Source organism: Microcaecilia unicolor, chromosome 13 (genome assembly GCF_901765095.1).
Source record: "Microcaecilia unicolor chromosome 13, aMicUni1.1, whole genome shotgun sequence".
Taxonomy (NCBI): Eukaryota; Metazoa; Chordata; class Amphibia; order Gymnophiona; family Siphonopidae; genus Microcaecilia; species Microcaecilia unicolor.
The window spans coordinates 66,940,733-66,967,966 of record NC_044043.1 but is presented as its reverse complement, the minus strand read 5'-3'; the positions used below and the strand labels follow the sequence as shown (position 1 = coordinate 66,967,966).

The following is a 27,234-nucleotide window of genomic DNA, read 5'->3' as shown; positions in this document are numbered from 1 at the left end:
GTGGGACTTCTCTACTATGTTCCATAGGCCTCCTCTACAAACCTCTCTGTCTGTCTCAGCTCCTCCAAGTTTGCTATTTTAGCCTCCAGAGATCGGACCTGTTCCCTAAGTGCTAGGAACTCTTTGCACCAAGTATACACATACGACTTCTCACCAACTGGGAGATATCAAACAGTGACCACAGTGCAAAAGGCTGGCTAGTCTCTATCTCATTGCTGTACTACTGCCTGCATCTTATTATTGGTGATTTCTTAATTAAGTTGCTAATAGAGTAGGAATATGTAAACTAAAGTCTCCTAAAATTGCTAGTTATATGCTAGGCTAGGCTAATATTTAGAATACTGTAAATTGCACATGCTGTTTACCACATTTACATTTTGCTTCAAGCCAAATTATACCCATGCCATAAATTCTGGTATAATGGTTTAAATTATATTAATGCCAAACAATTCAATTCAATACAATACTATTATACTATTTTATATGATTATTGAATGGATCCTCAAACGGTGCATGAGTAACAATTTCTTTTTAACTCAACACTGTCCAGATTCCTCATTGATCCAGTCTTATCAGGTTTTTTTAAATATATTTTTTGTATTTATCTTCATATTTCCCATTGAAATTTGAAATTATCCACATCATTTATTTCCACTTAGCATGATGGTATTGTATTGACTCATTTGGCATTAATATCGTTGACCGCAGTTAGGCATGCCTGCCATAAACCTTGACGTAAGTGGATGCACCTACATTTAGGTGCACTGATGCGGGTTTATGCCTGTATTCTATTACAGGATCTGGGTGCCCAGATGCAATTATAGAACAGGTACTTTCTACACTGAATCAGGTTGTCTATATCCAAGCACCTCTTTACAAAATGCCCAGTCAAAGGTAGCAAATGTATTTTATTTTACATTTTTAAATATATATATATATATATGTAAGCTTTGAAAAATGGGTAATGCTGATGATTTGTATTTTGTGAAGAAGTTAATTCTAAATTTATGGTCCCTTGTTCTGTTTGATGAAGGTCTGTCTGTGCTCTGCTTTGTGACCAAGGTTCTTGATTCTGCTAATTTGTAATTTCTGTGTAGGGATCTGTGGCAGGTTCTGCTTGTCCTGTTTTCTTAGTAGAAGATGTATTAGTGTTCTAGATCCTAATGTAATATTTGCAGTGCTGCCTTTTTATATTTTTTATTTATTTGGATTTTGCTCACACCTTTTTCAGTAGTAGCTCCAGGTGAGTTACATTCAGGTACTCTGGATATTTCTGTGTCCCAGAAGGGCTCACAATCTAAGTTTGTACCTGAGGCAATGGAGGGTTATGTGACTTGCCCAGGATCACAAGGAGCAGGTACGGTTGGTGCTGTTTGAGTCCTGGCAGGTTTGCTATAGTCTCAGAATGTGCTCTTCACAGGGTTTTGTATTGCTTCATGATGTACTTGGCAATTGGCGCTGAAAGGAAGTTTGTGTAGCATTGACTCCAAAAAATATGTATTAAAAGTGTAATATTAAATACATCACATGATGTCCAATTAAGGTTGCAGGGACCATGGCTACTATGGGGGTAAAGCTATGGACAGTCACCCAATCCTTAAATAACCCCTCCCTGGACAAATACAAGGAATTTTCTCAATATTGGGGGTGCTCAAGCACCCACAGCACCCACAGAGTCGGCTCCAATGCATAAAATGTGAAATGTAAAATAAAATACATTTGCTACCTTTGACTGGGCATTTTGTAAAGAGGTGCTTGGATATAGACAACCTGATTCAGTGTAGAAAGTACCTGTTCTATAATTGCATCTGGGCACCCAGATCCTGTAATAGAATACAGGCATAAACCCGCATCAGTGCACCTAAATGTAGGTGCATCCACTTACGTCAAGGTTTATGGCAGGCATGCCTAACTGCGGTCAACGATATTAATGCCAAATGAGTCAATACAATACCATCATGCTAAGTGGAAATAAATGATGTGGATAATTTCAAATTTCAATGGGAAATATGAAGATAAATACAAAAAATATATTTAAAAAAACCTGATATGCTTGTCTCACTGTTGGCTCCTATGCTTTTATGTGAGTACTGGCACTTTTTTCCTAGAAAAAAAAACAGTGAGACAAGCATTTTTTTTCCAAATGGAGGACCCTTGTCAGTTTAAGGCCTTGTTGGCCCCCCTCTCTTATAGGCCTTGTTGGCCCCCCTCTCTTATAGGCCTTGGTGAGGAGCCAGATACAAGATATGACTTTCAACCCTTTTCATCTGCTCTAAAATGTCTCCAAAATGGAAAGGGATGCAGTAACTCGGTAACTGACTGTGATAAGACCTAACCACAGATCAATAAGAGCTCTCTAGAATAATTCATAGTCCAAACTGGGATGTGTTTTCCTGTTGTTGAGAAGGGGGAAGGGAGGCTGACGTTACAGGGGAGGGGCTATTTAAATGGATATTAATGCTTTCTGGGCTTTAACTTGTGTCCTGCTGCAGAGCCTGCTGCTCAGTGTGGTCATGGGGGTAAGGTCTCTCCGCCTGCACCAGCTTCTGCTGCTTCTGCTGTCAGCTGTGCACCTGAGCTCCTCTCATCTGCCAGGGTGGACATATACAGGTAAGAGCAAAACAGATGAAAGGTGGGAAGTAGCCACAGGAGGCGAAACACTGTCTGAGTTTTCTGCACTTGTCTGCATCGCCTGCTTTATAAAGGTGGAGAGGAGAGAACGCTGGTGAGATATGTGGGTGATGATCTGTGATGCCCTGGGGTATGTCCCTATCCCTCCGGGTTCAGCCTTTCTGCCAGAGCAGGGTAGGTTGGAGGGTGAGAACTTGACATCAGTAGAGGAACATTTCAGCACCTGGTGCTCCATGTGAAGGATCTCAGTTTACCATATGTTCCCTAGTGCCCTGCTGCTCCTTATCCCTATTGCTATGCTGTTCCTGGATCTTTACCCTCTACCTTGTTACCCTGATAAATATTAGATCCTCCATTGCTGCCCCATTCCTTACTTACTGGGACAAGGAATGTTTTTGTAAAACTGGTTCTCAGCTTCCACCACAGCACTGATTGTGGGGTTTGCAGTAGAGAGTTGCACGGGGACAGAAATCTTACCCATCCCCACCCGTCCCCGCTGGAATCTTACCCGTCCCCACCCATCCCCGCAAAAATTTAAACCATCCCAACCCGTCCCCACCCGTCCCCGCAAGAATTTAACCCATCCCCACCCATCCCCGTAAGAATTTAACCCATCCCCGTAAGAATTTAATAGTACATAAAAGAAAGTTCCAGTCAGCTCCCTCAGTCTTTCTCTGGATTTGAGCCACAGCACTGTAGGCAAGGAAGGAACGGAAGTTGGAACTTGGAACACTCTGGTGCGCACATGTAAGATTTGTCTCTGATTCACTGGCAGTGTGTGCTGAGAGGTCACCACATGCACGCACCAGTAGGTCAGGTGACATCTGATTCTCGTGCCTGTGTCAGAGCTGAGGTCTGTGCACCATCCTGGGAGCAAAGAGGATTAATAGTAACATAGTAAGTGACAGCAAATAGACCTGAACGGTCCATCCACTCTGCCCAATAGTCACACTCATGATCAATTCATCATTAAATCAACAAGTGTGATATTATATACTTGATTATGGTCTTTCTTTCGTGTTTCTGGAACAAAGACCACAGAAGTCTATCTGGCCCCATCCTTATGTTCCAACTGCTGGAGTTGCCATCGAAGCCCACTCCAGCCTATTCATGTTCTCATTTGTGGGACACAGACCATAAAAGTCTGTCCAGCACTGTCCTCATGTTCCAGCCACTGAAGTTGCTGTCTAATCCCTTTCCAGCCCATCCTACACCAGATTGCCATGTATGAGAAACAGACCATACAAGTCTGCCAGGTATCAGCCCTAGTTCATCACTGCCAGAGTCGCCATCTAAGCGTCACTTGACACATCCACACACATGCAGCCATTTAAGGTTAGGTTTTTTATAACTTCCATTTTCTAATTAGAGATCCTCTGTGTTCATCCCATGCCTTTTTGAATTCCGTCATCATTTGTGACTCTACCACCTCCTTAATGGAAGACTTTCCACATTTATGCTGTTAAAGCAAGGAGGAAGAGGAGGAGGAGGAGGAGACAGCACTCAAAGAAATTGGTATTCGGTAGATGAGAGGCTGGTGCAGGTGGAGCTTACAATTCCATGGGAAGCCCACAGAATTGGTTCCATCCCCGCAGGAACTGACTCCGTCCCCGCGGGAACCCCGCAGAACAGCTTCCGTCCCCGCGGGAACCCCGCAGGAACTGCCTCCTTCCCTGCGGGAATCCCGCGGGTTCCGCGGGATTCCCGCGGGGACGGAAGCCGTGCAGCTCTCTAGTTTGCAGGCTGTCTGTGTATGGTTTCCCTTTTCAAATGCAGAGGCATTTATTAAATGAATGAATTCACCTGGGAAAAGACAAAAGAAGAGAGTCTTTTACTGGATTTGTCCAAGAAGTGCATGGGGAAGAGAGGAAACCTCCTACACCATCGCTTCCCCTTCATTCTCACCTCTTCTCCGTCTGCCAGATGGAGAGTTGGATGAAACCAGCTGGGGAAAGCATTACCCTGACTGTGCCGGGAACCTACAGTCTCCCATCGACATTCAGAAGAGGAAAGTGAAGCACAATCCCCACCTCTTGCAGATGGAACTGAATGGCTATGGTGGGCCTCAGCAAGGTCACTTCAAGATGACTAATAATGGCCACTCAGGTAACTGGCAGGAGGTCCATAGCTATACATACAGAGTTCATATCAATCAAACTGTATTTATCTATGCATGTCACACATTAGATCAAGCACCGCATCTTCCACACATCTAGTGCATCTCAGGAGGCTCAGGATGTCCCTGTGAGTGTATCCAGGAGTGTCAGTATTATGATGTCTTTGTGTATGCTTGTCTGAGGGTTGTCAGTGTTAGGCTGTGTCTCTGCATCTCTGGTAGTATGGGTGGCGGTGTTAGGATGTCTCTCTTTCTGAGTGTGACATTCAAATAGAGTGTCAGGTTGCCTTTCTGAGTGGCTTTATGGGTGTTACTGTTACAGTTATTTATAGCCCAGTAAAGCTGACAAAGCAGTTCAAATTAAAATACTAGATTAAAGAACTAGGGCACTGTTTACTAAGCCACGCGCTGTAGACACGCTAACTTTTTAGCGTGTGCTAACATTAGAGACACCCATAGGAATATATGGGTGTCTCTAGGATTAGTGCATGCTAAAAAGTTAGTGCGCCTACCAGTAGCGGAGCCAAGTTGATGGCGCAGGGGGAGCGAGAGCGGACTTGCACCGGCACACATTTTCAATGAAACACGACGAGAAAAAAATAGGCACCAGTGCCGGCAGAACTCTGTTTGGGGGAGTGGCCACTCCTCTGGCACCCCACCTAGCTACGCCATTGGCGCCTACAGTGCAGCTTATTAAACAGGGCTCCGAGGATGTAACAATAATAACATAATTAACAACTTATTACTTCATCAGGCAATACTTTTGAAATAACATTGTTTTTAACCCTTTTTAAACAAATATTAATGTTAAACACATTCTGAAAATCATGTGGAAGGGTGGACCATAAACTAGCTGCTTGATATGAAAACAATGATGTAAACATTTTTTTGGACATAATCCCTCAGGGACTTGGAAAAGACAAAGCCATTGCATTCCATACATTATAAAATTGACCAACCACTGGTCTACAAACAAGAGGAATCATGTACTCAGGTACTGAACCATATAAAATGTAAACAATGTTCTAGCTTCTATTGGGAGCCAATGTAAGCTCACAAAAATAGGAATAACCCTATCTGATTTGTAAAAATAAAATATCAGCCACACTGCCACATTCGGAATGGTTTGAATTCTCTTTAACAGATGTTTCAAAAGCCCCCAATAGGCAATATTACAGTAATCAAGTTTACTTAAAATCAGTGATTAGACGACTACCAACCTAAATTGGTGCTCCTGTAGACATTCCCTAATGCTTCTCAGTTTTCTTAAAGTACAGAATGTACTTCCTACCCTATACATATCTTTGGGTGATGTCAGGTGAGTGCCTCTGAGCATGTCGATATCCATGGTGTCTCTGGGTATTGTCAATGTCTCTCTGCATGTCTGTTGAAGTTTCAAGGTGTGTCTTTGAGTGTCTCTGTATGAATATCTCTGGGTATGTCATGTATCTCTGGGTGGTGTCAGAATAAGTACTCTCTCAGAATGTCTCATGAAGGGAGTCAGTGCTAGTATCAATGTGTGTCTGAATGAGGTCTCTTGAGAGTGCCAGGATCAGAATATCACTCTGTGAATGTCTGTAGTGGTGTCAGATTGTCTTCCTTGATCATGTGTCTGAGCATGTCAGAGTCTCTGTAGAGCAGGTCACTGTGAATATTGTTGGGGGTGTCAGTAATAGAATGTCTGTTTAGAAAGGGGGTGGAGTTGGGGGAGGGGGGGCTGGGGCTGGCACTTTTCCTTTCCCTGAAACTCTGGCAGTCTCTTTTCAGTTGAGATTGAGTTGCCGTCCACTATGAACATCACTCGAGGTCTACCATACTGTTACACAGCTGTACAGATGCACTTGCACTGGGGTGGGCTGGACCAGGAGTTCAGTGGCTCTGAACACACAATAGATGGCATGCGATACCTGGCAGAGGTAAGCATAGGAAGAGAGCTGTACCACTGATTCTTGATAAGTCATCCTATCTCCCTCTTTGTGCCTAAATTCAAGCTCTGGCTGTGCCACTCGCTCTGGGACTGATGCAGTAAAGTGCACTAGGCTTTGTGCACCAGTTAACGCTACTTTAGTACACAATTTTGGGGAAACCTAAGTAAAAAGGGTTTTATGCATAAGTTAACTGGCATATGGCGCATTTAAATCCCATGGTAATGAGGCATTAGCTATTTAGTGCCGATTCAGAGAACTGCACAGAAGACCAAAATGCTGAGAACAATACCAGAGCTTTAATGCCAGGTCTGAGAGGCGTAAAAGGTTAATGTTCTTCTGCGGTCAGCTTTAGTGGGGACGTCATGCTTCTTTACTCTCTTTACTATGACCGTACAAAACCCACAACTTTTTTTTACGGGTTCAATTAAGTGCATGGGCAAACAAATCAAAAACAAAACCAGAAAAGGACAGAACTGAGGGGGAGGCGTGCTGGAACAGAGAGCAAAGTGCTGAGAGCTGCATGTACAAAAAAACTGAATGGACACGTGGAGTTGGATGTGCTCAGATCTGCGCATGTGCTGGGATGATATTCTGCACATAATTATTGGTGTTACAAAAATGTTATGCACAGAGTAGTATTCCAGCACATGCTGATACCATTTTTTGTGTTCAGACCTGCGCACAAGGCATATTTGCAGCTAGCGCAGACCAGTGTATATGTGGTAGCACACGTTTTTGTGCTTGGCTTATTTGCATACTATTTGGTTCCCGCATTGGGAGCAAAATGTTTGCATTATGATTGTGTTGGGAAGCTGTGCTCTACGGTTAGTGCACAACTCTAACGCAAACTTACTACGTCGGCCATCAGTGGGACTTCAATCTCGTCACTGTATCTTCTGCCTGAGTCTTAGACCCAAATTTGGGACACTTTTACTAAAGGATGCTAAGCCCTGACACATGCTGACTGCAAAACTCATTAAAGCATTTTGCAGTAATATCCCTTTTCTGCACAATAACTGCATGCCAATGCGACCATCCAACATATCCGACAGATCTACTACTACTACTATTTATCATTTCCATAGCGCTACAAGGCATACGCAGCGCTGTACACCATCCCTTGGTGACAACACAACACACAGCTTCTATTTCCATTTTCCAAACCCGGAACCCTACTTTTACAGCAAAACAGCACTGTTGTGAGCCGGGACCCTGCTTTTACTGTCTTTGTTTCTGCATTATTTGAGGGATTACCGTTGTTTTCCATATTATCTGACTTTTCATTTATCTGACAACGGGTCTGTCCCATTTAGGTCAGATAATCGAGACTTTACTATATATATATATATTTTGGAGGGGGGGGGTGTCATGGGCAGTGAATGGGCATGGAAGCGTTATTCAATTAGCAGGTTCTGATGAGTGTGTGCTAACTGGATAACTCAGACTTAACAAAGGAGCACTTAGTGTCCCCTAAATGAGAGGTGGTAAGTACTCACTCCCTCATTAATGTTTTCAGGGACCACATGCTAATGGCGACATTATGTTTATGTTTATTAAATATTTGATGAATCACTTTTTTTAAAAAGCGCTGTGTTAAATCTGGGCTTAGTGTGCAGGAAAGTCCTGATTTAAATGTGCTGAGCTCCTTTTTTAACGCATTTTAGTTAAAGGGCCCCTGCATTTGGAATAGAAATTCACAAATTGTTCCTGTTATCCTGTTTCCTGGGCGTGCATCATGCTCAGAGATTGCTGCACAGGCTTGTTCAGGCCAGGGCACTGCAGACACTGCTCAGGTGATAGATGGTTTCTAAGTGCAGTTTCCTGTTATATGACAAGGTTTCTATTTCTAAAACCAGTTGTGGATAAATAGCTCTTGTTTGGATGAGGAGAGTGGTTAGTAATTAATTGGCACAGATCTGTAACCTGTAGTGCTGTCTATCTGGCAGGCTACCCCTGAGCAGTCCATGACAGACACCACCTGCCTTTCTCTGATCCCTAGGTGCTGTTTACCCTGGACCCATGACCTATGACTGGTCTTTACTGTCTCCACAGCTCCACATTGTTCACTATAACTCGGATCGATATAAAAACGTCCAAGAAGCCAAGGATAAGCCAGATGGATTGGCTGTGCTGGCATTCCTCTACACAGTACGTAAGATCCTCAGTGATGGGCTGGATGAGTATCAGCGAGGCATCATGCTGCCTTGTACAGGCACAGACACAATGCAGCATAGACACAGGCACGCTGCTACATAACAGAACAATAGCAGAGGCGCAGGGCAGCATAGACACAGGCACATTGCTGTATAAAACAACAAGCACAGAGCAGAGCACAGCATAGACACAGGCACACTGCTGCATAGCATTACAATAGTAGAGGCACAGGGCAGCACAGACACAGGCAAGCAGATGTATAACACAACAATAGCAGAGGCACAGGACAGTGAAAAGCTGGCTAGTTCTTTCACTCAAAAAAGTTTCTTTGTTGTGTAATTTTCTGACTCCACTACATAGCAGCATTTCAAAGTCTTTACTTATACCCGGTCCGGTAATACAGATGGGGGACTGTATCACCAATATTATTCCATTCTCTCAGTTGAATTTGCCATTACTTTCTACTATAGAAAAAAAATGCTAAAGTCTATAAGACCCAATCCTGTGTTCATGAATGCGTACTTCATTTTTAAGGATAATGATAACCGTTACCTTAGATTCTGGTACAGGCCTATTGTATTGGAGATCATAATTTCTTCCTTGTTTAAAGAATATCACTGACAATAGACTGGATGCCTCAAAGTGCCGTCCTATTTCAAATCTAGGGGGTGCTTTTACTAAGCCGTGCTAAAAAGTGACAGGCAGTAGTTTTAGCGTGTGGGTTTCTCATGTGCTCTGGCCACTAAAATGACCGAATTGTTTATTTCTGCCACTAATGGCCATGCGCTGATTTCCAAATTAGTGTATGGGCATTAGCACCTTAGCCCTTACCACCTCCTATTTAGCAGGCGGTAAGGGCTTACTCACTATTGGTGTGGTAATTGGGCAAAGTGCAGGAATGTGCTCACCCTGCCTGATTACCACCGAGAATGCCTACTCCCTGCCCCCAATGCTAGAAAATAAAAATGATTTTCTAGCGTGGGAAACGGCCCACGCTGATCTGAGAAATACCATGGGGTGTGTCAGGACACCCCACAGTAGCACTGATTCTGCATGGTAGCCTTCCACCGCTTTCTAAAAGGGCCTCTAGGTTTGGTTCAAAAATAATGAAGCAGATAATGACTGTAGTTAACAGGTTTTCTCAATAAGACCAGAGTACTGCACCCATATCGAACTGGACTTATATAATATCATAGTACAGAGACAGCACTGATAAGTTTATCTACTTTCATTCAAAATGACTTCGATTAAAATGTTTTCCCCTGGACTTTTCTGCACCATTTGGTCTTTGGATCATACCATTCTACTGCAGACATTGTTAGATAGAGGCATAACAGGGACAACTCTTTGCTTGGTTTCGATCTATCTGAGTAGTCATTTCTGTTTTTGTGACTATCACACAATCGAGCCTGAAGTGCTTACAGTAGTTTCAGAATACGGCGGCACGCCTACTTTGCACATCCAAAAGACATGATCATGTCTCTCCTTTATTCCAGTGCCTACACTGGAATAAGTTATAAGATATTGATCCTAGCTCATAAAGCACTACCTACTGCATTGTGGTTATTTGTCTTCACACATTGTCCCCTATGTCTCACCTCGTTTTGTACGATCTATTATTAATCATAGATTACTCCTCCCTGGGCCTTCTAGAGCTGGTTGGGAAAGCACAGGAAATAGTGCCTTTTTCTTTTTGGCTCCCTGTCTCCAGAATGACCTTCCAATGCCCTTATGGTCTTTGTCCAAATTCAAAGTGACACTGAAGACACGCTTTTTTTATCACTGCTTTCGGAAACCTACCAGAGCTTCAGATGGGAGATAGGCCCGACTGATGGTTAGCGTAGCTGGGTTTAATAAAGGTTTGGAAAAGATCCTGGAGAAAAAGTTCATAGTCTGCTATTGAGATAGACGTGGAGGAGCATAATCGAACGCGAACGCCTATCTCCATGGGTGTCTATGTCTGAAAATGGGTACGTGAAGTGGCGGGACAGACCGTATTATCGAAAAAATGGACGTTTTTGAGCTGGGCGTTTGTTTTTTTTAGCGATAATGGAAACTAAAAACGCCCAGCTCAAAAACGTCTTAATCCGAGCCATTTGGTCATGGGAGGGGCCAGGATTCGTAGTACACTGGCCCCCCTGATATGCTAGGACACCAACTGGGCACCCTAGAGGTCAGTGCGGTGGACTTCAGAAAAAGCTCCCACATGCATAGCTCCCTTACCACGGGTGCTGAGCCCCCAACCCCCTCCCCCAAAACCCACTACCCACAAATGTACAACACTACCATAGCTCTTAGGGGTGAAGGGGGCACCTACATGTGGGTACAGTGGGTTTTGAAGACCTCCCATTTACCAGCACAAGTGTTACAGGTAGGGGGGGATGGGCCTGGGTCCACCTGGCTGAAGTGCACTGCGGTACCCACTAAAAGTGCTCCAGGGACCTGCATACACGCACGCCTCTAGGACTTGTTGTTGCTATATAACATTGGCACACCAGTTGACACCTGAAGACTAATCTCTCCGAAAACGTCCTTTATTGGAATAACCGCATTTACTCACAGTTAACTGCAGATCAGAGGTTGTGCCCCACTGGCAACGAGTGTCCCTGGTACTGAGATTAGCAGTAGGTCAGAGCTGGCAGAATGCTGTACAATGCCCTCTTTCAGCCACATTCAAGGTAAGAACTAAGTTCTGTAACGTGGCTAACACGTGAAAGGGATCTAAAACTGGCTTACAAAAATGGCCACTACCTCATGGACTACCGGAAACAAAACAGGGCACACTCTGACCCAGTAAGCAGAGGGAAAAGCACCATGGGAGTAGAGCCTACCAACTACCAACATCAAGAGCATGTAACACAAGCTAGTGGAATCACGGAGCCTAATACCCTACACCCACCACAATGCATTGCTGATGTGACTCTGCAGTGCCCTTAACAGAAAAGGTGTCACACTCACCCGAGAGCCACATCAGAACCAGGGAAAGGCTGTCAGAGGATAGAACACATTCTGCTGTCATGGAGGTGGGTACGGCATTTGAGGCTGGCATAAAGGCTGGAAAAAAAGTTTTTAAAGTGGGGTTTTTTTGGTGGGAGGGGGTTAGTGACCGCTGGGGTAGTCCGGGGAGGTCATCCCCAATTCCCTCCAGTGGTCATCTGGGCAGTTGGAGCACTTTTTTGGGACTTGTTCGTGAAAAAAAAGGGTCCAAAAAAAGTGACCCAAAATCGCGGTCAAAACGCTTTTTTTTTCGATTATCAGCTAAAGACGCTCATCTCTCCTCGGCTGATAACCACGCCCCAGTTCCGCCTTCGACACGCCCCCGTCAACTTTACCCGTTTCTGCGACGGATTGCAGTTGGAAACGCCCAAAATCGGCTTTCGATTATATCGATTTGGGCGCCCACGGGAGAAAGACTCCCATCTCCCGATTTGGGTCGCAATATAGGCGTTTTTCTCTTTTGATTATAAGCAGGATAGGGGAAACCTCTGCTTGCCCTGGGATTGGTAGCATGGAATGTTGGACACAGGATACTGGGCTAGATGGACCATTGGTCTGACTCAGGGTGGCTATTCTTATGTTCTTATATGATGCTTTTATTACATCTGAATAAGCCTCGAAAGAGTGCTGTGATTTTATTGTTTTTATTGAATGGTTCCTTGGTATGACTATCAGGCTCATTTTCGAAAGAGATGGACATCCAAAAATTGACACAAATCAGCATTTGGACATCCATCTCACAGAAACGTCCAAATCGGTATAATTGAAACCTCATTTTGGACGTTCCTAAGACTTGGACATCTTTGAGCCATAATGTAACAAAGCAAAGACGCCCAGCACTAAAACTTAGACCTGTTTTTATTATGAATAAGGCACAAAAAGTGCCCCAGATGAACACTGAAGGGAATCAGAGATGACCTCCCCTTACTCCCCCAGTGGTCACTAACCCCCTCCCAGCCCCAAAACGTGTGTTGAAGAACATTACTTGCAAGCCTCTATGCCAGCCTCAGATATCATTATCAGGTCCATGACAGCAGCATGCAGGTCCCTGGAGTAGTTTAGTGGGCTTCAGACAGATGGGCCCAGGCCCATACCCCCACTACCTGTTACACTTGTGCAGGAAACTGTGAGCCCTCTAAAACCCACCAGAAACCCACTGTACCCACAAATAGCTGCCCCCCTTCACCCATAAGGACTATGGTAGTGGTGTACATTTGGGGGTAGTGGGTTTTTTTTGGGGGGGGTTGAGGGGCTCAGCACACAAGGCAAGGGAGCTGTGTACCTGGGAGCATTTTATGAAGTCCACTGCAGTGCCCCCTAGGGTGCCCGACTGCTGTCCTGGCATGTCAGGGGGACCAGTCTACTAAAAATGCTGGCTCCTCCTACGTCCCAATGGCTTGACTTTGGACGTTTTAGACTTGGATGGTTTGTGGTTTTTTTTCGAAAATGGCCGAAAATCAAAGATGTCCAAATCATAGGAGGTCCATGATATTTTCGAACACAAAAGACGGATGTCCATCTTTTTCGAAAATTACCTTCTCTCCACTTCGGAATTTGGACATCTTTGTAAAACGTCCAAATTCTGACTTAGACGGGGTTTTTTTTCGAAAATGCCCCTCTATGTCTTTTCCATGTTTTGTTGGAGTTCCTTTCCTTTTATTTGGTATATTTTTTGCTATGTGAACCACCTTGGCTTGTACTCCAAATAAGGCCATCACTGTACTTCGAGTAGTAAGAACAAGAGCGGTGTCTCTTGTTCTTACGACTCAAACTTTAGCAGTGGCAGCATTAAAAGCATCATTTTACAGCAAAGTCTGAGCGGTGGCTCCTGAGGAAGCATCACAGTGAAATGGAGGGCTCCGTTGAGCATTTTGCCATTTCAGTTAGGCACCGCTGTTTATTTTATATGATTGTTTGCTGCTATATTTATTTATTATTTGCACTTTTTGCAAAAGATTGCACTTATTGGGAGTGCACAGTGATAAGTTGATTGTGGAGGTTTATCTGACTTGTGATGGTTGTGTGCCATGTTCACTTTGTTTGGTTTATTCCAATTAACAAAGTGACATTTCTCTGAAGTCTTCTCTCCCCACAAGATACAGATTAAGTGGTGAAAGTATTTTTATTTGCTGGTTTACATGGTGGTACTGTTATTTAACATTATGTAAGTAAACCCAGTCCATCCTGGTGTGATTGGTTGTTTGATAGTCTAGCATAGCACATGTACTGCATAGGTACAACACAGTATTCGAGAGAGGTGGTGGAGACAAAAACAATGATGGAATTCAAAAGGAGTGGGATGAACACAGAGGATGCCTAATTAGAAAATGGATTGTATAAAAAAATAACTTAAATGACTGCACATATATAATGTGTTGAGAGATGGTGACTCCAGCTGTGAAGAACTAAGGCCAGTACCAGGCAGACTTCTATGGTCTGTGTCCCTGAAATGTCAAGACAGTTTAGGAGGGGCTGGAGAGGGCTTCAACAGTAACTGGAATGTGAGGACAGTGCTGGGTGGACTTCTACGGTCTGTGTCATGTATATGACAAGATAGATCGGGATAGGCTGGAATGGGCTTTATTTTATTTTTGTTACATTTGTACCCCGCACTTTCCCACTCATGGCAGGCTCACTGCAGCTTACATGGAGCAATGGAGGGTTAAGTGACTTGCCCAGAGTCACAAGGAGCTGCCTGTGCCGGGAATCGAACTCACTTCCTCAGGACCAAAGTCCACCACCCTAACCACTAGGCCACTCCTCCACTTCAACGGGAATTCCAGGAACTACAGAATCCTGAGTGGAGTAGAATGAGTAGAAGTTAATCTGTTTTTTGTACTCATTCCACACAAAGACTAGGGGACACTTAAGGAAGTTGCGTGGAAATACTTTTAAAACAAATAGGAGGAAATATTTTTTTTCACTCAATGAATAGTTAAGCTCTGGAACTCTTTGCTGGAGGATGTAGTAATAGCAGTTAGAGTATCTGGGTTTAAAAAAAGGTTTGGACAAGTTCCTGGAGGAAAAGTGCTATTGAGACAGACACAGGGAAGCTACTGCTTGCCCTGGGATTGGTAGCATGGAATGTTGCCACTATTTGGGTTTTTGCCAGGTCCTTGTGACCTGGCTTGGCCACCGTTGGAAACCGGATACTGGGTTAGATGTACCCTTGGTCTGACCCAGTATGGCTACTCTTATGTTCAGTAGTGGGAACGTGAGGACAGTGTTGGACAGACTTCTACGGTCTATGTCCCAGAAATGGTAAATAAATGCCAGGTTCAAGTACCTTACACCACATTCAATGTTTGTTTAACTATGAATTAATAATGAGTGTGACTGCTGGGCAGACTGGATGGACCATTCAAGTTGTTATCTGCCATCATCTACTATGTTATTATCCTCCCGATATTCAGCCAGTGAGCCCTGTCCAAGGTTCGGCACTGAATATCCTTTTTTTTTTTTTGAGCCGGCTAACAAATAGCCAGTTAAGGCAGTATTCAGCCCTTGACCATATAAGTCGAACCATTTAAAGATAGGACTGCTATTTATGCGGCCCAAAGTAAGTGGTTTACTTATGCAGTGAGAGGCTGAATATCAGCATTTAATGTGACTCCACCCCTGGAACGCCCACAAGTTAATCTGCCTTTGAGTTCGGTACTAACCAGTCATTTTTGGTGACGATAACTGGTTAAGTGCCATTGAAAATGACCAGATAGCCACGAACAATTAACCGGTCAGCGACTGTTTCTAGCAGTTAAATTGTTTTGAATATTGGCCAGTATGTTACTAAGAAAGCACAGCATAGGTTGGTAGAGGACAGTATGGCACAATAAGACTCAGTTTAGCACAGTACACAATAATCCTTCCCTGAAGGAAAAATCTTTCAAAGGTTTGTGATAGGAAACAGGCCCCAGTCACTTCAGACACACATAAGGCTTTACAGACCCAGCAGACCTCCTTAGAGGATTTCTTTTCAGTCAGTAATGCCTTACTTTGCAGAGTCCTGGCATCCCCCCTAATTACTAGCAAGACTTTACACTTTCTAGCCACACATGCGCTATTACTCTGATGTCTCACTTGGAAAGTGCTTGAGACACTTGCTGTCTGTACCTAGTGTCACCTAAGAGGCCAGGTCTGTCTGTGTCTCACACAAGCTTGCATGTGAGGTTCTGTGCAGTCCAGATTACAATCACTGTCTCTGCCATCTCTTCCTCTACAGGATGGGAACTTTGAAAACACTTACTACAGTGACTTTATCTCAAAGCTATCCAAAATCCGCAATGCGGGTAAGTGATCCTCAGCACAGGCACAGGTCAGACAAGCTAAAGTGTCTGTCTCATTTAAGCTGTGATGGGTATGCCTGACTGTCTCAACACCAGCAAGCAGTGTCTAAAACAGCTGCCATCCTCCCACTCAAGGACCTTTTGCTGACTTTATCCTACTGAATTAGTACTTTTTCAAATTTTAATAATTATTACTTCTTAATGAAACTTTCACTTTGGCTTGTTGCTGCTTTCCGATACCTGTCATTGTCTCTTTGGTACCTGTCATCAATTGTCCTGTTCATATGTCCTGACTCTGTGGTGTCTCTTGCCGCTGGCTTCCCCTGCAAAGGTCAATGCTCTCTCAGGTACTGGTCACTGGCTCTCTCTGTATCTGACATGAACTTTCCTCCCACTTTGTAACTCATGTCTGTCTCTCTCTTTTTCATAGGACAGTCAACTACACTGAGTGCCCTGGATGTAGAAGCCATGCTGCCAGAAAACCTGGAAAGGTTTTATAGGTACCAGGGCTCCTTAACGACCCCACCATGCACCCAGAGTGTGCTTTGGACAATCTTTGACGTTCCTATTGTTCTGTCTCATGCTCAGGTAAACACTGCAGTGCTGAACTCTATCATCATGTCCAAGTACCAACACCAGAACATTTTCAGAGAAGTAGTAAACTAGAGTGTGCTAAACCCAAAATGTTCCCATAGGAACAGAGTACTACAATGTGCCTAACCCAGATTATTCCCATAGGATACTACACTACAATGTGCCAAACCCATACTGTTCATGTAGGAATAAAGCTCAGAGTTCCTATAGGAATACAGCACTATAGTGTGTCAAACTCAAAGCCCTCCTGTAAGAATATTGAACTATAGTGCAGTGCCATAGCGAGGGCGGCTGCCACCCTGGACGGTTTGCCGCTGCGCACACCCCCCCAGGTGCAGCACGGCACATTCCCCCCCCCTCGGCGCATCCCCCCTGGAGTGCAGCACGGCGCACCCCCCCCCCCTCGGCGCATCCCCCCCGGAGTGCATTCTTACCACTGGCGTAGGAAAGGGGGCGAGCGAGAGGGCCGGTCCGCCCCAAGTGCACGTCGCTGGGAGTTGCGTTGGCTCCGCTGGTTCCCTGTTCTCTCTGCCCCGGAACAGGAAGTAACCTGTTCCAGGGCAGAGGGTGCAGGGAACCAGCGGAGCTGACACCCCCCTTCCTACGCCACTGCTATAGTGTGCCACGCTTAAACCATTCCTAAAGGACCAGTCCAACCAATAAAAAGCTGGATGCAAAAAAAACCCAGCCATTGAGGTGAAGGAGAAAAACACAAGAACTGCATTGATAATAGCGGTGTCAGTGCCAAAGGATTACTCTGTAAATCATATTCAGAGGAGATCCTCAAGTACCAAGAAATGCAATTGGAGACCCCAAAAATGTAGCAGAAAGATAGAGAAATTTGGTGCTACAGGCTTGATTAAAAGGAATTTTCAAGCCCACTTTGGTAAACTGCCTATACACATTACATGTTATAAACACCAGAAGGAAGCTCTTTTTGGTATGATGCAAGTACTGTGGTGAGCTTTAGCAATACATTTGGGAGACTGAGATCAGACTCCACATACTCTGACTTAGGAGTAAAGTTCATTATGTGCAAACCTAACCCACAGACTGCTACAGAAATTTAGCTGGTAATTTTGTTGTAAATTCCTTCTATTTGGAAGTCTTCTTCAGATTGTAATCCGCTTTATATTATTTAGGTAAAGGTGAAATAAAAATTATACAGTGCAATACACTGTAATATGCAAAAACCAGAGCTTTTCCCAGAAGAATATTGCATCACAGTGTACAAACCCCAGAACATTTCCATAGAAATACCATACTATTATTATTTATTTATTACATTTGTACCCCGCTCATCGCAGGCTCAATGCGGCTTACATAGTAACAAGAAAATACAATCTGTAGTATCAGAATCAACAAAGGAGGTATGTGATGGGACAAATGAACAAGGAGTAAACGGGATAGAAGAGGTGTGAGAGAAAGGATAGGGATAGGTAAGGCGGTGGGGCGATAAAGGAGAAGTTGGGAAGAGCATGGAGGGTAAGAAGGTTGGTAGGAGATACTTTCTATTTATTTATTTATTGTATTTGTACCCCACATTATCCCACCTATTTGCAGGCTCACTGTGGCTTACAGAGTGTTGTTATGACATAGTCATGACAGAATCTTAGATACAATCAGTAATAATCAGAAGATGTATGAGGAAGTAGAGAAAGTATAAAGTGCCAAACCCAAAGTATCTCTCTAGAAATACTGCACCACATTGTGCCAAACCCAGAGTATTCCCATAGGAACATGGCACTATGGGGCCCATTTACTAAGCTGTGTAAGCGTCTATGCGCATCCAACGCCTGCCAAAATGGAGTTACTGCACGGCTACTGCGTGGCTCTTGCGGTAATTTCATTTTTGCTGTGCGTCCAAAACGCGCAGCTGAAAAATCAGTTTTGTTTTCTGCCGCGCGTATCGGACGCGCGCCAAGTGGCATTTGGTGCGCGTAGGTCATTACCGCCCGGTTACTGCGTGAGACTTTACCACTAGGTCAATGGCTGGCAGTAAGATCTCAGACCCAAAATGGACGCGCAACAATTTTCATTTTCCCACACGTCCATTTTCGGCAAAAATTTAAAAAGGCCTTTTTTACAGGTGCTCTAAAAAATGATTCTGTGTACGCCGAAAACGCGCTCCTACACTACCGCAGGCCATTTTTCAGCGCACCTTAGTAAAAGGACCCGTATGTTTATTATAAATTTCCTTCAGATATTCAATAAAACTTCTTGAATATCACACTAATCCAGCCAAAGAATGCAAACACAAGTGTTGGACAATGAACCTCAGCAGTACTGCACTGCGTCCACAAACTCTTACGCAGAGACTTACGCACTCAGATCGTCATCGGTTCAGAGGCTGCCACCTTCCTCTGATAATTGATTTTAACATCCAAATTCATACATTTAAATCAAGTAACTAACTTATTTATCTTGTTGTATTTAACTTTTACTTGATACTCATCTTAAGAATGAGAACTCTTGTTCATAGGGTCGGTATTCGGCATGTATTCAGATAGGCTGGAGTGGGCTTTGATGGCAACTCCAGTAGGTGGAACATAAGGACAGAGTCGAGCAGACTTCTACGCTCTATGTCCCAGAAACACCAATGAAAGACTCTTGATAAAGTATATAATATCACATTCATTGTTAATTTAATCATGAATTGATAATGAGTATGACTGTTGGGCAGACTGGATGGACCGTTCAGGTCTTTATCTGCCGTCACTTACTATGTTACTATGGGGCTCATTTTCAAAACAGAAAAACATCTAAACAGTGGCATAATAGTAACATAGTAGATGACGGCAGAAAAAGACCTGCACAGTCCATCTAGTCTGCCTAACAAGATAAACTCATATGTGCTACTTTTTATGTATACCTTACCTTGATTTGTATCTGCCATTTTCAGGACACAGACCGTAGAAGTCTTGCCCAGAACTAGCCCCACCACCCAAACACCAGCCCCACCTCCCAAATTCCGCCAAGCTTCTGAGGATCCATTCCCTCTGCACAGGACCCCTCCACGTCCATCCCACGCATGCCCGAACTCCGCCACCGCCCCCATCCCCACCAGAAGCAGCATTTGGACATTTTCTCAGAAAAACGTCCAAATCAGTATTTTTGAAACCTATTTTTCAGACGTTTTTCTATGCTGTTCATCTACAGTGCGTCCAAATCTCAAGGGGGCGTGTTGGGGGCATGTTAAAGGCGGGATTTGGCCATTCCTAAGACTTAGATGTTTTTCAACCATAATGGAACAAAACTAAACTAAAACTAAGATGGTCTAGACCTGTTTTTATAATGAATAAGGCACAAAAATGTGCCCTAAATGACCACTGGAGGGAATCAGGGATGACCCCCCCCCAATACCCCCCAGTGGTCACTGGCCCCCTCCCAACCCCCAAAAATGTGAATAAAAATGGGACTAACTAGCCTGTATGAAAGCCTCAGATGTTATAGCCAGGCATAGGCGGTCGGTGGCCCAACTGTTTGGGGAGGCTAAAGGGGGTGGGGCTAGGGGGTGGAGCCAGGGGGTGGAGCTTAAATCCATAATTGTCTGATAACACACAGAAAAAATAAATAAATAAAAATAAGTCACAATTAATACCTTTTATTAAATATAGATATTAGATATGTATCATATGTCAAAGAATAAAGTGGTTGCTCAAAGCATATACTAACCACAATCGCTCAACTGCAAAACACTATGCACAACTTTGTGCAAAAACACACTCAGAACCTTACTGTACCATAAATATTACACTGGGCAGAACCTAATACACCAATATACCACCCATACAGAAAATGCAGACCGTCAACAATATGAAACAAGGGATCATAATATCACAATTCTCATGTAGAGCCACAAAACATCCTAATTCATATTTAATGCGGGATAAAATGCCATACATAAGTAAATAAATAAATATAAACTTTTAATGTTGAGCACCTGATTCTCAAAGTGAACATATTCCAAACACTATAATGAAAATAAAATGATTTTTTTCTACCTTTGTTGTCTGGTGACTTTTTTTCTGATCATGCTGGCCCAGTATCCGATTCTGCTGCTATCTGTCCTCTTAACTCCGTTTCCAGGGCTTCCTTTCCATTTCTTTCTTTCCTCCTTTCTTCTTCATTTCTGGTCCTCAGCTTCTGCCTATTTTCTTCATCCATGTGCAGTTTTTCTCCTCTCATCTCCTTCCTCACTCTTCCCTCCCCTCTATCCATGTCCAGCATTTCTTCTCTCTCCCCTTGTCTCCCCCTGCAAGCACCCATACACAGCAACCCTCCTTCCCTTGCCCTCCATCCACCCAAGTCCAGCAGTGACCCTCCTCTCCCCTGCCCTGCATGCACCCATACCCAGCGACCCTTCTCTCCCCTCCATCCACAAATGCCCTGAGACTCCCTTCTCTCCCTTGCCACCCCCTCCCGAGTTCTACGGTGAATTCTTTCTCCCTCCCTCCGGATCCGGTCCCGGTCCCTCACACCGACCTGACTCTTCTAATTATTCGGGGCAGGCAATCTTGCCTGCCCGCTGCCAGCGCTAACTCTCCCCCGCTGGCGCTGCCGGCGTTCACACTTCAAAATGGCTGCCGAGACTTACAGGGCGGCCTCCAAGACCAGCAGAAGTCTCGCGAGGCCGCCTTTGGAAGTCTCGGCGGCCATTTTTAAAGCGCGAACGCCAGCAGCACCAGCGGGGGAGAGTTAGCGCTGACAGCTGAGCTCCGAAGAGTCAGGTCGGTAATGTGAGGGACGGGACCGGATCCGGAGGGAGGGGGAGGAGCCGGCTCGCTGCGGCTGGGGAGGCTTAGCCTCCCAAAGCCTTCGATACCGGGCGCCTATGTAGCCAGGTCTATTAGAACAACATGCAGGTCCCTGGAGAAGTGCCATGATCAGTGCAGGGCAGTATGGAGTGGGGGACTTGGGTCCTTATCTCCCTCTACCTGTCACATTTGTGGTGGAAACTGTGACCCCTTCCAAAGTCACCTAAGTCCTACTGTTCCCACATATAGGTGCCCCCTTCACCTATAAGAGCTATTGTAGTGATGTACAGTGGGGAACAGTGGGTTTTGGAGGGCACAGGAGACATGATAAAGGAGCAAAGGTGAGATGTGTACCTGGAAGCATTTTTATGAAGTGCACAGAATTGCCCTCTAGGGTGCCTCATTGCTCTCCTGTGATGTGTGGGGGACTAGTCTGGTAAAAATGCTGGCTCCTCCTACATCTCAAAGGCTTGATTTTCTACGTTTCGTACTTATTCATTTTTATTTTTTGAAAATAGACCAAAAAACAAAACGTTCACAGCACAAAACCTTTTTCAAAATAGTATTTTCGGAAAAAAAAAGATAAGACTTTTTTCTTTTTTGAAAATGACCTTCTTTCCTATTCGGATTTTGGACGTTTTGTGCAAAATGTCCAAAGTCGGACTTAAATGTCATGTCGAAAATGCCTCTGTATGTTACTATGATTTAACTGGGTAGGAGGACTCCTGATATTCAGCAGTACTTAATCAGAGAGTGAAATCGCATATCATGTTTGACTACTGTGGCACTCCAGTTAGTGCCAAGGCAGTCAGGGGACGGACTTGGGAGTTAGCTAGGCACCACTGATATTCAGTGCCAGTACCTAGGTAGCAATCTGGGCAAGTTGGACCACATATACAGGGTGAGGCAAAAAATAGTAACCCCATAGAATTTCAGCAACGGCTTGGAATTGCAATGAGAAATTTTACGTACTTTTTTTGTCATCATACTTACATATTACTATTAAACAATATTTAGTTATCTTAAGCTATGTTTTAAAAGGTTTTTTTTTAAATAAATAATTCAATCTTTATTCAGCATTCTGAAAGAAGCTTAAAAAATAATCATAGTACTTCAGATAGCCATAATAATCAGAATGTACATTTTTGACAACGTTCTAACAAAACAACTAAATCAAAAGTCAAACTCATCCAAGACCTCCAAGTTCACCTCCTACTTTCCCCTACCCCACAATTCCCCCCTTTGAAAAAAAAAAATAACAACAGCAGTAATAAAATAAAATAACATAATTATATAAGAATAAGGAAAAGGTAGTTTAGCTTAGTTTATTGTAGAGAGGTGTGGTAGCCATGTTAGTCCACTCTTAAGGTTATCAATAGAAATCAAACAAAATAAAACATGGAAAATAAAATAAAATGATACCTTTTTTATTGGACATAACTTAATACATTTCTTGATTAGCTTTCAAAGGTTGCCCTTCTTCATCAGATCGGAAATAAGCAAATGTGGTAGCAGATAGTATATATAAGTGAAACATCCAAGCATTACTTTGACAGGGTGGGAGGGTGGGGGTGGGTAGGAGGTATGCATGGGGACATCAAAGCTTAGTTTATTGGAAACTTACTATATGGCACAAGCTAACTTGCAGGTCTGGATGGTTTACAGACTAAAATAACAGAAAAGAACTAAAATATTTGATAGGAAAGGAGTTATCAGTCAGCAGCAGAACAATCAATCTATTACAAGGGAGGTGAGCAAAGGAACGGGAAGGGAAGGGAAGGGAAGGGAGAGAGGGATAGAGTAGGAGCGAGGACCAAGGAATAAACAGTGAGAAATAGTACAGCAACTCTCAACCCTTTTTAGCTGACCTGATTGAATACTTGTTTAAATAGCCATGCTTTTAAAGCAATATTACCCCCCCCCTTGCTGACATAGTCCATTCAAAGTGAATGGACTGTTTAGGCATTACCGCACGGCAGCTGCTAGTGCAGCTTTGTAAAAAAAAGGGGGGGGGGGGTTTAAAGTTATTAAAGGATAGTTCTGAATGTATAGACAGTGAGAGGGAGTTACAGAAAAAAAAGGGCTGTGAAGAAGAAAGTGTGGTGATGGATGAATTCAAGCTGGGCTGCTTTGGGGTTTAGAATAAAGAATAATAAAAAAAAGGGGACTATGACATTTCTATCCATGAGCAACTCAGTAAATAGAAAGGGGGATAACTAATATCTCCCCACCCGATTATAGTACATCTTGCATTTTTCCAATTCAGGTACCAGGCATTATTGGCTCAAGAAAACCAGGATGTTATCTCAAGGAGTATATGAAGTGGAATACATTATTTACCACTTAACTAGGAGCCATTTCTGTTCATATTTACCATTTCTTGCCCTGCAGCACTGCTGTAATGTTCTCATATCTACAAAGCTCATCACAAACACTTTTCCAGGATTGAAAGGTTGGGCCCTGAGTGGTTCTCCTGACCTATACTATCGTCATCTTTGCCGCCAAAAGCAAAGTCATAATCAGGGAGCCCTGAGTATCCTTCTGTAGACCCACTGGAAAATGCCCCAGTAGGCAAATGCTTGGCAAATCTCACCAAGAAAGATCTATCCACTTTAAAATACTACCCTATACCAGATCCCAAAAGTCTTTACTTTTAACACAGTCCCACCAGTGATACTCATACATGCCCAGTGTCCCACACCCCTTCCAGCACAGACCCTCTTTATTACTGGAAGCGGCCAAATGTTTCTCCCTATGAGGTGCCCAGTAAAGACAGTGCACCGGCTTATATTGCAGTTGTGTATAATTGGTCATTCCAGAGCAGTGATGTTTATACCAGTATATTAAATCCCCAAATTTGTCATATACAGATTCCTCGAGCCAGAGTTCCCATGCCTGCACTCTGGTCAGCAATATGCAGCCCTGCTAAGCTCCTATATACTCTGGTCAAAATCTTGTTATCCAATGCATCTTTGAATAAAGTCTGTTCACAAGCTCTGTTGATTTTCTATTCAAATTCACTTTAGCATCATGTTGATGCAAGAAATCTCTGAATTGAAAATACTGAAAAAGAGAATCTTGTAGTCTGTAAGGTCTTGTAATGTTTGGTGGGGCAAGGCCGTCCCATCCAGAGTGAGATCAGCACACACATGCAAACCCAACTCTTCCAATCTTATCACCAGTGGATTCATATACCCCCCGTTTACTAAGCCACACGCTAATGCCGACACAACCCATTCACCGTATCCCATCTTCCACTAATTCCATCCTGTCTTGGTTAATCAAGTCCTTGCCTAATTTTTCCATTTATAATTTTGAATACCCAATTTAATTTTCAAAGCACTACCTTCTTTCCAATTATATCTGTTCCTATCAAGTTATTGTTATAGCATTATACAATGTATTTTTACATTCTGTTAACTATCTGAACATGTTTACTGTTTTTATAATTGTCATGTAAGCCACATAGAACCTGAATCCCTTTGGGATATAAATGTCATAAATAAAATATGACATTTATGACACTTATACAATTTCCCAAGAGAATTTACTAAAAACACAGAATATCACACTTTCCCCGAAGGAACTTGCATAAAGTCACATTTTCAAGGCCACGTGAAACATCAGATAACTATCAATGCTTCTAATTTTTTCTCTGGCAAGGAACTCCACATATGAGGGCCAGAATAACAAAAGGCCTGATTCATAGAGGAAGATAATTTAACCAGAGATAGTGCAGGAAGCTCCAATAAGGTACACTGAGAAAAGCGTAATTGTTTTGTGGGAATATACCTTTTGACCACAGCAGAAAGGTACCCTGGAGCACCCATATGAAAAACTTTAAATACCGTACACAAAAGCTTAAAACGTATTCTTGCTGACAATGGCAACCAGTGCAATTCGGCCAGAACTGGTGTTATATGATCATTTCTCTTCCCTCCAGAAACCAGGCGAGCTGTGGTATTCTGTACTAAATATCAACCAATCCCTATTTATCCAGAACTAATTGCAAGCTTTTTGCCTCTTCTGCCTGTTCTCTTGATCTCTTCTTGTCCCAGTCTAAGAGTCCCAAGCCACAATTTATATCCCCTCTCACAACCAGCACCTCTCATCCTATCAGCATGAGTTTTTGAAAGATTTCTTTAAAGAAGGGTCTTTTGAGCCAACTGGGGAATAGACATTAAGCAGGATAATTTTCATAGCATCAATTCTCCCTTTTACCCAGATAAAGCGACCATCTGTATCTTTACACATGTCCAAAACCACCCTTTTAAGGTCCCCAACATAGCAAATATCTAGGCCATAGCAGATCCACCCAGGCCCATTACCCACGGTATCTCACATGAAAGAAAGTTGTCCTCTAATAAAGCAACCTTTTTAGATCAGCCCATAAACTGGAGACTATATGCACACTAAAGGACTATTTGATTCCAAATGGTAGTACAGTTTCGTATCTGAGTGCTCTCTGGATTGATTAGTAGAAATATTTAGCCAAAGACCAAAATTTACCCCCCAAAATAATAAAAACCCAATCCCTCTCCCCTCCACCATGTTACTCTTTTTCATATATAGCATTACATATTGTACTTCCCCCCCTCCCCCTGCCTCCCCCACCCCAGGAAAGACCCCACTCCTAACCCCATAATGGCCAAGTGAAAACCAAGCCCACTCTCAAGCAATATAATCCCAATACAAAAGTGAAAAATCTTGAACAGTAACCAAGAAACATCCCAACATCTTTGTGCATCTAAATGAATCATACAGAAGTATAAGGAAAGAATAATTTCAGCCATATAAGCCCAGAAACATCATATAGTTAACCTGCTGGTTGTTAGAATATAGAGCCTTTCATCAGTCAAACAGCTTGCTTAAGCTGAGGTAGTCACCTCTCCTTCAGGTAGCAGGTTGGATGGAGAGGATCATAGCACACCATCAGATTAGTTCCCCTGCCCCCCCCCCCCCCCCAATCTCCTCACCTGACTTACAGGTACAGCTGGATTTGGCCACATTGGGAGAACCCTGCCTAAAAGAGGAAGCAACAGGGTGAATTGAGGTCTCATTGGAAGCCAGGCAAGGTCCCCTCCTGCTCACAAGTGCTTTATAACAATCCAAGGACTTAAATGGCCTAGTACTACCCATTGAAGGGCCAGACATGGTGGAGCTCTGCGATGTCTTACTTTATGCAAGTTCTTAGTCTTCTTTGGTGTAGACAAAAATTTACGTCAGCCATCCACTGTTAGCACAAGCTTGGCAGGAAACCATATTCATCTTTCTCAGCATCAAATTTGTCTCCCAATATCTAAGCAGCTTCACCACCAGTGCTCTGGAAGGGAGGTTCAAGTGAAGTTTTGATTGTAATGCCTGATGTGCTCTATCTATTTCAAAAGGGAGATTAGCACTGGTTTCAGGAAAGCAGGACACAAACAACTTGTTTACCTAGGTAATTAGGTCTGACCCCTCTCTTTCCTCCAGCATCCCAATAATCCTCAGGTTTGCTCTTCCACTACTACTACTACTACTTATCATTTCTATAGCACTACTAGACATACGCAGTGCTGTACACTTGAACATGAAGAGACAGTCCCTGCTTGACAGAGCTTACAATCTAATCAGGACAGACAAACAGGACAAATAAGAGATAAGGAATTACTAAGGCGGGAATAATAAAGTATACTGAACAAGTGAGTAAAGGTTAGGAGTTAAAAGCAGCATAAAAAGGTGGGCTTTTAGCCTAGATTTGAAGATGGCCAGAGATGGAGCTTGATGTACCGGCT

The 27,234-nt window shown here is 43.5% G+C and overlaps 1 protein-coding gene across 2 annotated transcripts in view; it reads left to right on the top strand.

Moving 5' to 3' along the window:
• The first annotated feature begins 2,481 nt into the window (after window positions 1-2,481).
• Window positions 2,482-27,234, top strand: part of CA6 (carbonic anhydrase 6) — a 32,444-nt gene continuing 7,691 nt past the window's right edge. Inside the window, exons 1-6 of one of the 2 annotated variants that reach the window (XM_030186285.1) lie at window positions 2,482-2,610; window positions 4,555-4,737; window positions 6,515-6,663; window positions 8,728-8,823; window positions 16,046-16,112; window positions 16,540-16,697. In XM_030186285.1, the coding sequence (XP_030042145.1) occupies window positions 2,514-2,610; window positions 4,555-4,737; window positions 6,515-6,663; window positions 8,728-8,823; window positions 16,046-16,112; window positions 16,540-16,697 (750 nt within the window). In that variant the 5' untranslated portion in view covers window positions 2,482-2,513. Of the gene's footprint in view, window positions 2,611-4,554; window positions 4,738-6,514; window positions 6,664-8,674; window positions 8,824-16,045; window positions 16,113-16,539; window positions 16,698-27,234 lie in introns of both variants that reach the window. The other variant, XM_030186286.1, reaches the window with a different exon arrangement.